Source organism: Rhopalosiphum padi, chromosome 3 (assembly GCF_020882245.1).
Source record: "Rhopalosiphum padi isolate XX-2018 chromosome 3, ASM2088224v1, whole genome shotgun sequence".
NCBI lineage: Eukaryota > Metazoa > Arthropoda > Insecta > Hemiptera > Aphididae > Rhopalosiphum > Rhopalosiphum padi.
Window position 1 is genome coordinate 17704095 of NC_083599.1, and position 13654 is coordinate 17717748.

General features: G+C 26.4%; 1 protein-coding gene across 1 annotated transcript; it reads right to left on the reverse strand.

Moving 5' to 3' along the window:
• Window positions 1-11224: 11224 nt before the first annotated feature.
• On the reverse strand, window positions 11225-13423 carry LOC132924830 (zinc finger MYM-type protein 1-like). The gene has a single exon (XM_060989272.1). The coding sequence runs from the start codon at window positions 13421-13423 to the stop codon at window positions 11225-11227; it is 2199 nt and encodes a 732-aa protein (XP_060845255.1).
• Between the last annotated feature and the right edge of the window lie 231 nt (window positions 13424-13654).

Sequence of the window (13654 nt, forward strand, 5' to 3'; positions counted from 1 at the left end):
ATATGCCGAAGCGCACGTGTGGGATCCATCTGCGAACGGATTATTCTGCGGTAGAAGACCCAAAAGAGAAATCGACATCTGGAGTCTGGAGACAATAGTACTTGGACCGTCTTTTTCGATATTCGGTGTGAATAGGCGACGCCATTTTTGTAGTTGGTTTAAATTGTCGGCATAATACGTGTTTTTCTTCTTTGTCGGGTTAAACGACGTTCGTCGTCCATATTGTAGAGTCGTTATTATTATATTATACACCCTTATAATACTGCTTATAACCCTTCGTACATTCAACGATAATATATTTTGAAAAATGTCATTTTTAATCTTGACCAAGGTTGGCGTCACAGCGGGTATACCCGACACTAATCGAGTCGGGAAAGACGTACATACAATTATCTGGCCCTTTCGGCAGAAAAACGATTATAAATTGTGTGCGTTTACTATATATAGTGAATACGACGATATTATCTTCTGGCCATATTTTATTTTAGACGGCTTAAATGGAAAGGATCGTTATCGAGTGAACGATCAATACACGACTGGTGCCGCCGAGGCGCCGAGTTACAAAACCACCTGCCCGTAGGAATAGACAGATAATGATGTGTACCCACGGTTGGATATGAAATAAATATAATAGTGTGTTTTTTCTTTTGTTGAATATAAGGTAAAACATATTTTACCACTGAACACTATTTCATGTTTAATATTGTTTGAAATTTATTCGAAAGCCGCGGCGAAGTCGTTTGTTGAAAAACGTCCGTGTGTTTTGTTGTAAATCGGTAAATGTAATTTTATTAAACGCCCACAGAGATAAATATTATTATCGACATTTTTTTTTTTATTATTACAATATAATATCAAAAATCATTGCAGGAGGAGAAATGGTTATTTTAAGTGCGTTAAAATTCAATGATATTCAATTTTGAAATTTAATCACTCAATTATTATAATTTATATTTTTCATAAAATTATATCTTATGTTACCTTAACTATTGTGTTTTAAAAACATTGCTTAATTTAATATATTTTTGTAACAATAGTAATTATCAGAGCTCGGACTATGCATTTGCATATTATTCCATATTTTTGAATATTTTTGCATAATTTGGGTTTTTTTTCTTTACGTGTATATTATAAAGATTTGTTCGTTTTTATTGCATATTTTATACTTTTTTTAAATTTCATTAACGATTAATAATAAAAATTCAAAATATTAATGTAAAATTTTCATTTTTGACGCGTTCTAAATTAATTTTATCTATATGATTTCGTTTGCGATAAAGCCGATAGGTCGATAATCAATAGCGTGACCGTATTTTATTAAGGAAAAATGAATAGAAAAATGTTGGTCTTCTTATGCTAAAGAAAATTAAAAACATTCTTAATGAATGTGAATTAATTGACATGAAAGACTTACCATAATACTTGGATATTAATGATCTGACATACTCGTATTTTAAATATGCTCCAATCACATTGGTAAACGTAGAAAGATAATTTCCGCCTATAAAATTTTACTAACAGATAATAGAAGATCGTTCAAAGTCGAGAAAAACAATTAATAATCCAGTGTAACGCAAGTAAGGACATAATTAGAATTTTAAAATAATGATTATATTTTATATTACATAAAAACATGCCTGAGTGTGGAAATTAATTTAATTAATTTTAATTACTAGGTATAGAAAAGATGCTGAATGTTAAAAAATTAAAAAAGATCAATTGTTTGGCCCTATTTATTTTAATCAATTAAAATGTTTTTCAGATAAACACATATTTAAGCGCATATTTCGATATTTTATTATACATATATGTATGCACATATTTTTATGATTTTAAGTGCATAAATTCCCGAGCCCAAGTAATAGTATTAAATTTACAGTAAATTCTTGCTATGATAAATCTCAAGGGGAACCAAAAAAAGATCGAGATATCGAGTTTCAATAAAATCCTTAAAAAATTTGGTAAATAATTTGAATGCTTAAAATGTATAATTTAAATACTTTAAGTACTAATACTGTACATACATATCAATAAACTATAATAATGAATAAATTATTTTTTTTAAAAGATCTGCATTAAAGTTTGTTTAACATAACTTTTATTTTTGTAAGAATGTAAAAATTGATTGTAAGGAAATTTAACTCACGCTTATTTTCTATTTCACTATATTGTATACGAATGACTACAAACGTGTGAAATCACAATCACTATACTCAACGTGTTGCTTAAATATTTGTTCTTACCGCAATAAAAATATTATTTGTGTATTCGAGATCTTTTCAGTTTTTTGTTTAGTGTCGGTTTGAATATTGTCTTATTATATTACTTTTATTCGTTAGTTAATCTTTAGTTTATTAACATTATTATTATTTTTACAGATCTTTAAGATTAGTTTTATACCCTTTTTTTCCAGTTTAAATCGACGACGTCGTGGGGACCGCTTACGCATTGCTTCCACGAAGCAAAGTAGTTTTATACCCTTATAATGATATATAATAATAAGAATCTATGAATCTATGATGTAGTCGTTTTGTCGTGTCGCGGCGGCCGGTTAGCACGTTCACATCTGTAAACTAATTCAGCGTCGCTGCCGAAAATTGTAGAAGTGCTCTTGGTAAAAACAGTTGAACGGCTAGCGTGAAAATTATAGGTAAAAATACTAAACTTTCATATGCAACAAATTGCTTAATATTAATGAATTTTTAACTACAAAAATGTATAGGATTCTACTGATTATGGTGATTTTGACTAATCTCAGTTTAATTTAAAATTCAGTCTATACGATTATGTATTTTACAGTTAAATATTTACAAAACAAATAAGATATTATCTTTATTCGTGAACTAATATAATTAGCACTGTTTACCTTCCATCTTTTAGTGTACAAAAGTTCCAATGAATTTATTAGTTTTAGAATGATGCATTAGTTTTTTAAATTTTGTTTTTTACGTTCTTAGACTTAAAGGATAATAATAAATATTAAATAATATATCAATTTTCAACTTTGAGGATAGTTTTTAATTAAAAATTAAATCTAGTTGGTATTATAGATTTCAAAAGTAATAATTCCCAAGAACTTTCCAAAATAATCTAAAAAAAAATTATAAAAACAAGATTTTTTAGGAAAAAAGCTATTTTTCTACAAAATAGTAGAACAGAATTTGTTTTTAGTTGTAATTTAAAATTAAACAATATAGAATTATTATATGATACTCATAATAGCATCTTCCATCATATAATTTTCTAAGTACTTTTATTTTGTTGACATTTTTTTTAGTTTTTACTTTGAAAGTTGAATACCGTTTCTCGTGAGAATTTCTTACAGCATAAAGAAATAAAGTACCTATACAATATCTGTGTTACGGTATTTACAAGAAGATTATACTATTACATTTTAAGTTATATTAGTTGAAATAATATATATTTATATATTATTACAATTTATAATAATTAAATAATAATAATATAATAAATAGGTACAATATATTCTGAAAAAAATTATCTGATATAATAACAATATTAATATATTATATACTATCCAATTATCCTACCATAATTAATTTTACTATAAGTTAAATGTAAAATAAACGACTTTAAGAGCTATATCAAATAAACATATCACTTGATGATATATAGGCTGATAGACTATTTCCGCTTAAAATCGTTTTTTGTATACAATAATGATATATCCTTAAATTCAAATTTAACACACCTATGACTTAATATTCATCACCTAATGCTCAACATTTTAAATGTTAATATAATATAAAAATATATATAATAATAAAATAAACAATAAATTATAAACACTATAATAATATGAAACAATTTTTATATACATTTGCTATTATATGTAATCAGCTTTCTAATTAGATGGTGGACGATTATGGTCGTCGCGTGTAAAAATTTGAAGATATCTTCTAATCATTATCTAAAATTTAAGTTTTTCATTAGATTAATCAAATATTAAATATTGTAAATAAATTGTACTACTTACTTCAAAATAAGGTAAAGTGAATTGTCGACCAATTACCATATTATCATCTTCCATGACCATAATTTCATCATTGTTTAATCTATTATCTTCGGTAGATCTACAATACAGAATTTTACATTTAAATTCCTCGAGTTATTTACTATAAATAATTTTATTTTAATTTATCTATAGCTACATGACTGTGTTAAAAAATATTCTTTATTTTATATACTTTTTTAAATTACATAATATATCTCTTGATATATAACAAGAATTCATTTTATAAGATCGAATACACATATTACAGTAGCGACGCGGTAATCCGAAAATAGACTAATATGAAAGACACGGTAATCCGAACGACTTCGAGTGTACTACATCACCAACGTTATAATCGTTCTATTTTTGTATTTGTATATAATTTAAATTAATAATAATAATTTAAATTAATTAAAAAAATATATATAATCAATTATTATTATATTTGTTGTACTCAAATAGTTTATACACATATTAATTTAAAAAAATAACAAAGTCAAAAGTAATCCGAATCACCCCATTCCTCAATTCTCTTCGGATTACCGCCACACTACTGTATAATATACATTAAGAGGATGCCAGCGTAGTATTTGTTATCTCTCTCTAACCCACGCTCAACATTGCAAATTGTACGTCCACAAAAGTGACAATAACCATATTAATTTCTCAAATTAGAGTGAAACGACCTATTATAGAATTTAAAGATAAGAACATTATCTAGGGCATCTCATAAGCGTTTTATTATATTTTTATTTTAAAGCGAGTTATGAGTTTTTTAGATGTATAAACAATTTACAATTTTAAAATACTCATAACTCGCTTTAAAATAAAAATATAATAAAACGCTTATGAGATGCCCTAGATAATGTTCTTATATTTAAATTCTATAATAGGTAATTTTACTCTAATTTGAGAAATTAATATGGTTATAGTAATTTTTGTAAACGTAAAATTTGCTATGTTGCGCGTGGGTTAGAGAGAGATAACAAATAATACGCTTGCATCCTCTTAAGCAATAGCTAAGGTAGAGTGTTAAAACCTTCAACGGGTGATAATTAACAAATAATAACAAAAATTCAAACAATTTATAAAACGTGAATCAAAATTGATAGAAACAGTTGGTATATAGTTATTATTATAGATATATTCATAAAAATAATTAATTTAATATTAATATACAACAAATAGAAAAACAAAATAAAATAATTTAAGTTACAGTAGCTGCATTACCTATATCTATTCTATGTCATAAACAACCAATCAGTCTATCAGATCTAAGTACGAATTTTTTTTAGCCTATAGGTGTTTTTGTTTATTAATTTATATGTTATGATCTAAAGTCATAACTTGTAAGACATATTATTTAAATAATCATTGTTGGCGCAATCAACACTAAATAATTCAAGTTTATATCACCTACAATAATAATTATCAATTTATAACAACTCCATTAATTCAATTATCAGATAAAATAATTATAATAATTATAAATTTAAGTTAAAATTTCTATTTATAACTTGGAGTGATATAAATATAATTATTATATTTATCGACATGTTATCAACTAATTGTATTTATTCATAATTTTTTAGAAAACTATTAATTATATATACTGAACAATGCTTTTATTAGTAATATAGTAATATAAGTTATGTCATTTTACTATATTATCAAAGCATACCTGCAAAATAACTAATAACTAATACATGATGACTCAGTTTACTCCTAAGTCTTAATAATATTATAGAAATATGCATTTACCTTGGTGGTGTTGGTTTTTTGGTATGCTCTTTACGCCGTTTGTCTGTCATTATTTTTTTCTTTGGTTTAGCGTGAAACTATATACTAAATATAACTATATATATAAATGATAATTAGTTTGTTGTGATGAATGCACACCTCAGGAACAGTGATACAGCAGTACTGTTGCCTACACTTCATGCCTTCCGTGCGGACACCGATAGCGTTAACGTTATTAAGTATGGTGGGGGCGGTTGTATTTGCGATTGGCCACGGTGTTCGCTACCGCTGCTATCAGAGTCATCGAGAAGTCTATCTGCAGTGCTTCTGGCCATGAACATATTTCCACCCTCGTAAATGTTTAACCACCGGTCTTCCACAAACATGCACAGCTATATATACTTGGTTCCAAATAAGATATTGATGTTTGAATATTAATTTAATTTTTTTTAATTATTGAATTTTAAATGTGTCAACAAACTAATGTTTTTACATTATTTGAATTCTAATTTAATCGATAAAAAATTAAAACCAACAAATAGTAATAGTGACTAAGTAAGAGGCCATTATTTCCGCATCACAGGAAAGAACCGAAAAGACTACAGCTATAACTAAGAAAAGACATTTTTACCACATAAAAAGGAAATATTTGTCTATGAAATATAGTAGTTTTTTCGGTATCGGAACTACAAAAAAAATTATTCAAATTTAATAAAAATGAATTTTGGACCAATAAGAATTTTTTTCGTATAAATGATATCAAAAAAATAAAAACAATATTTCAGAGGTAATATTCTCAACATATATATTGTATATCAATCTGGATTCTTAACTACCACTACAACCTAAGTAGTTCTATCATAGGCAAACAGTTTTTGTTATGTGCTATATGCGTAAAACGAAGACAACACATGCGGATATGACGTCCTCTTAAATATGCAAAATATGGTATTCAATTAGATTCATAAATAACACAAAAAATAGTTGATAAAATTCATTTTTTTTGTATGCTGTAGTAAAAAAATATGCAAATGTATTACATTCACAGCTATTATATACAGATATATCTAAGTAGAAGGTGTTATTTAGAAGGGTGACTTAAATCGTACAATTTGGAACCTTGCCTGCAGACCGATCACCTCAGTGCCATATGTAGTTCGCAAAGGCGCTATATTATGCTCCTTATCAAAAAATCCTATAAGTACAATCGTTTTGAGGACATTTCAAAAATAATTAAACTAGATCAAATTAGAAATGCTTTGGTAACATTTTAAACAAATTCTTTATTATGATGTTGTAAGAACTAAGAAATAATATAGAAATACATAAAATTCACAGATAAGACAATATAAGAATTTCAAGTTTTTTTAAATTCTAGTAATTAAATTTACCACAAAAAAAAACGATGAGCGTTGACAGCTGGTCAGATTATGCTGCAGTTATGCCTAAATTATGCAAATTCTATAGCCCTAAATAGGTAATATTATTTAAGAGATTGACTTATATCACAAAATTTAGTACCAGGGTCACATCATCTGTAAGTTGTAATATGCTATTGCGTCAATCATCCCTGTGTCGTCTGTAGTTCATATACAATGACTTTAACGCAGTGTCCCGTGTGAATAGAAAAGAAATGCAATTTTTTTAAATCTTATCCGCGGCTTCCCAATATTGTTTTAGAACAGATAAAATTAGTCAGTCTGTCAGATTAAATAGTTTATAGTATCTATTTAGGTGGTGTTATTTAGGAAGATGACTTAAATCGCAATATTCGGTACCAGGATCCCATTCGTAATAACTAATAAGGTGTACCTTGCTAACACCGTTCATTCCAGCACCCTCTGTATAGTTCACAAATACGTTGACGCAGTGCTGTATGAGAATAAGACAAGATGAGTGTTCAATATATGTTTGTATTTTATACCAAGCAGTCATAAACGTCATAGTCTTAAATGTTCGTCGTTAAAATTATAGTAATTAAAAAAATTATAAAATATTTCTTTGTGTAATTTTTTTTACGTATTTATAAATAGGATATTTTTGAATATATATTTTTTAGTACATTATATTACCTCTTTTCATATAATTATTATTAAGTTTTCTACTGGTGTACTCAAATTGTATTAGGTATTGTATTGAACAGGTTAACCATTAACTTATTAAAGTGTTAATTTATTCGGTTATATTATAATCTTTACAAATTATCGATATCGGTGTAATTCAAAAATTTTGAAATGTATTTGTTATTCAACTATGACAATATTTTAATTTTTTTTTTTTGTTATAAAATGTTTGTTTAATTCAGTTAATCACACTTTTTGTATGATAATAATATTGTGGGAGTGTTTAAAACAATTGACGATTGTGTATAACAATCTATGAGATTAGTGGACACTTATTTATTATATATAAAATAATATTGTACAAAATTAGAGTAAATAAAACATAGATTTATGTATTATTATTATATAGGTATATTCAACTATGTACAAATACGGATATGACTTACATAATAATATTAAATTTAATTTATAACGGTATTGATTTGTAGGCGCTTATAATCGTTCTTCTTTATAATTATATACTGTCTATCGTTTAAATATTAATAAATTAATTACTTTTTTTTTTATGTTCATCACATTAATTGAATAATATATTTTAAAGCATCCCGTAATAGGTACGTGTTGTGTATCGCTAATGTATACTTATAATAAAAAATACATAATTATCTATAAGAAATTCGAAATAATACATTTGAAAAAAATAATCAATACGTTAATGTGAATATACTGAGTAATCAATTTATTGAAAGCAACACTCATTATTTCAAAATCGATAATTATTTTGAAAAACAAAATTTTCATTGATATTTTTTGTCATAATAATTTTTAATGTTTTAATTTTTTGTTTTTAATTTAATATTCTGAAGAAGAATATTTTTCTAATTATTTCGATACATAAAAATTGATATTCGAATGAGTGGTTTATAAGATAAATTTAATTTTAAATATAGGTAAGTGAAGTAGTAAACGACGAGTAGTATCACTGTACCTCATCACTCCGCACATCATAATTAAAAATATAAATGTTATACTTATAACTCATAAATTTGATTTTGAGTGATTTGCATTTATCAATATACTCCAAAAAATATTTTACTTCAGAATATTAAATTTAAAATGTACATATATAGGCCGATTATAATCTATGTATTATCTAATATCCATTAAAATTAATTCAATGATTACTTTTATTATAGTTTATCAAATTATATTTTAAAATACTTATAGCAGTAATAAGTTATAACACTTAAAATTTCAACGGTCAGTAGATAAGATTATTGACGATATTCGACAATAAAGTAATTTAATGATTCGTAGTTTTTATATTGATGACTTATCACACTGTTTTGATATTTAAAAAGCTGAGGAAGGTTATAAAAAAAAATTAAATATGCATTCATTTATGCGTTTAAATAAGTATAATTTTATGCTTTAAAAATTTACAACTTTTTTTTCAAATAAGTACAACTATTTTATAAAACTGTAAACAGTTATTACTTTTAGGAAAGTTAAATTGATGTGTCTTAGTAGCTATAATTTTAAAGTTATATGCGCATGATGAAATATATACCAATATAGTATATTATATTATTTGTTAATTTTTAAAATATAATAACATTACTAAAATATCTTTAATAATAAATAAATAGCTTTAAAAATATTCCTTTAATAAAAATCTTTCGACTGTTATAAATAGTTATAGGTAATCATACACCTATACACTTATACCTATATGTTTTAAGTAACAAATTGGTGATGAACTATAATGATATAATATAAGTGTTGTTTTATTTATATAGGTACCTACTATAGTACTATACTAGGTATTTTAAAAATAAGATACGATTTAAATTGAAAACAGAGATCTCTCAAAATAAATTTATATACATTTAATGTATTAATTTTTAAATTGTATTATAATTTATCATCAAATATGTTTTAAAAAAAGTTATCTTCGTACATAGTCGACAACGACTTTAACGCTGTGTCCTACATGAATAGAACGAATGCGATTTTTTTAAAGCCCGGTACCTCCCGATAATCGTCTACGACCGAATTGTCCGAGTTGTAGTGGTTAGCCGATCAGATTATACTGCTGATATACCTACTTATAAAGTAAAGCTGCTTAATGCAATAATACATTTTGTTTTTTTTGAGATCACGACATGAAAACTTAGTAATAAGTATAGCTGTGAATTTAATGTACTGAAAAAGTTTTTAATGTGAATGAGTATATTTACATATTTAAACTTTTAATGTATAAATTAAGTTTATTAAATATAACAAATGTAAAAAATTAAATGTAAATTAATTATACTTATGGAATATTCTCATAAACATGGACATTTTGTTATGTTATGCGTATGTAGGTAAGACGGAGACTGCACATGTAAATATGATGTCCTAAACAAAAGATCTTATAAAAAAAAATGTATATACATATTGTATAATAACTTATTAGTCTACAAACAGATCAAAATACACTCCTGTTGGACATCACGATCATCCTAAACATATTATTATGTAATCGTATATGGATGTTTATTGTTCTACTTTTATAGAATAAACATTTAAAAAATAATAATGTAGGACTTTGTATTTAATATTTGAGCTTTAGGTATTCAGAATAAATATATAATGTACATTTTTGTAATTTTGACTGATTTTGTTTAAATATTAATTTCCTATTTATAAATTGGTTTTCTTTAATTGACGTGATGATTGTAATGATAACTGATATAAATAATTGAGCTTGTATCGTTTTCCAAGGGAGCATTGTGTCCTACTCTTATTATAGCCCCTTAGCACATAACAAGTTATTTTTTTTTTACAACCTTAATAATTATATTAAAATCGTCCATGTACCCCTTAATGAGTACAATATATTTTATGGCGTATCGAGTTCGTAAGAGTTTTGATCGTTATCGTCCAGACAGTCTACATTATGTATTACATAATAGCTAGCTAACCTTTTACACATTATAAACTAACAGGTTTACCTTCACCGTGATTTAGGGACGATTATATACTATATACATTATACATATATCCGTATAGAAAAGATGGATGAAGTCGGCTATCGGTATACTTTTATCGATTAATTTTTAATTGTAAGTGTACCTATACAGCAATACCTATAATATAAACATGTATGATGTATGCAGGGACGGCGCCAGGGTTTGCGAGGCCCAGGACAATACACTATTACGAGGCCCTAAATTAAAATTATTATAATATTGATTATAGGAACGATTGTGAAAAAAAATGGATACGAAAATGTAAAATGATAAACAAACTTTTGTTGATTTAATAATAATAATAATATATAATAATAATAATAATACGAACACTTGAATATTATTTGTATATTATACAGTATACTTATTACTTGTGCAATTGTATGTTACTAAAAAAATTTTTTTCTTAATTTTTTTGAAGCGAAAGTTTCTAAAAGATTTTGATAGTCAATTTTGTTAGATATTTCTTGTTCAATAGATATAAGTGCAAGATCTGAAAGTTTCTCTTGGCTTAATTTATTTCGCAGGTACGTTTTGATTAATTTAAGCTTTGAGAAACTTCTTTCAGCACAAGCTGATGTTACTGGTATTGTTAACATGATTCTTAAAGCAATAGATATATTAGGAAATGAACCATTTGTCTTTTTTAAAATACCAAGAGCTATAAGCGGAGTTGTATTGTCATCAATCATCATACGAAAAATAAGAAGTTCAGAAAATAAGTCAAGTCCTTCCAAATCATTCAGATCACCATCGGATAATACTAAATGTAAATCTTTGCAATATTTTAGTAGTTCATCTTCTTCCATAGTTTTTACTTTACCTATTTGATACAAAAAACCAAAGTTATTCGAATATGACTCTAACTGGTCAAAACGTTTATTAATCGATTCTATTGCTTGATTAACAATAACTTGAAAATAATCAATACGAAAACGATCTTCCTCATTTGAGATTGATTCATCGTCATGTTCATAACTAAACATCTTCTTTTTCTTTCTAACACGACAACACTTAAAAATAATTGGGATGTCTATTTCTGAAGCCAGTTTATTTGCTATATTTTTTGCAAAATCGAATCCTGTTATTCTATACTGTTTCAAATATTCTAAAAGACCGTATACCATTTTTGTAGAAGTACTGATGTTCATAATTTGGGATTGAAGATTCTTACTTACAATATTCACCTTTTCTAAAATATCATACCAAATAATAAGGCTAAGTATAAATTCATAACTACTTATTTCGTTTAATAATGAATTAGCTTCACTTTTAGCCATTAAATCATTTGCCGTTTCATATACTTCTTCTAAAGCTTCTATTATACATGGAAATTGTAATCGTAATGCTTTCACGCTGTTTAGTCGACTTTCCCATCTCGTATCGGACCATTGTTTAACAGTAAATAATTTGCAGTGCTTTTGAATTATACTCCAACGATTTGTTGAAGCCGAAAATAAGGTGTAAACACGGCGTACTGTACCGAAAAATGAAATTGCTCTTGTAGAATTTTTTGCCGCATCGCAGAGAACTAAATTTAAACTGTGAGCTGCGCATGGTGTAAAAAAAGCTCTGAGGTTTATATTTGAAATACGTGTCTGCACTCCTTGGTATTTGCCAACCATATTTGACCCATTGTCATATGCTTGACCTCTACAGTCTCCGATATTTATATTATATAATTCTAATTGTTTAAGGAGAACTTCAGATAAATTTAATCCAGTAGTAGAATTTACATTTATGAAGTCTAGAAAATATTCTTGTATGGTTGGATCAGATTCATTACTTTCTTCCATATTTACTATGCGTATGAGAATTGTAAGTTGCTCTTGATGTCCGATATCTGGTGTACAATCCATTACGACAGTGAAATATTTTGCGGCTCGTATCAAACTTATTATTTTTTGTCTTATTTCATTTGCCATAATTTGAATGAGTTCGTCTTGTATATCATGGCCTAAATAATGCACACGAGTTTCTTCGTCTTTAATTCGTCTTAAATGTTCCTCCATTATCGGATCAAATTTTGCTAACATTTCAATAATACCAAGATATTTCCCGTTCCCTTTGGCATATAAAACATCTGTTGTACCCCTAAAGGCATCATTGTGTATGGCTAAATAATGAATTATTGATAAGACTCGGTTCAATACATTTCTCCAATGATTTTTTTCTCTTTCTATTATATTTATTTCTAGCTGGTTAATTGTTTTCCCTTTGGATATTCTAGTATTCAATTCCATCCAGGCTTCGACAGACTTATAATGTGAAATAGATTTTTCATGAGTTTTAAGTTTTTCAGATAAGTGTCTCCAATCATTGGTACCTTTAGAGCTTAATGAAGTCTCTTTATCATAATTAGCATTGGTACTAAACAATTTACAACAGTAACACAATACACAATCTTCCAACTTAGAGTAAATTAACCAAAATCTATTAATTTGTTCTCCGTTAATTAAATTACGGTAGTATAATTTTGTTGAAAATTTCCTTTTTGAACCATCATCTTGCACTGTAATTGGAAAGTTATGATTTATTACACGTGAAGGACCCAATTTAACTATTTCGTATTTTGTATTATTATTCATTACGATTGGCCAATTCGCATGATCTTTCAATAAATGTAATTTATTTTCATTCAAGTGATCATCATTTAATTTATTTATATTAGTAGAAAAATGTATTATAATATTATCATCCAATCTATGATTTTCAAGTGACAAATTTTCAGTGGCATCAACTTTTTCACCTTCAAAATTTAAGCATCCTTCAGTATTATCATTTTTTAGTATCTCATCAATTTCAAAATTATTTTCTAT

Coding starts and splice junctions, on each gene's coding strand:
- LOC132924830 (XM_060989272.1), bottom strand. CDS start 13,423: ATGAATAATAATACAAAATACGAAATAGTTAAATTGGGTCCTTCACGT.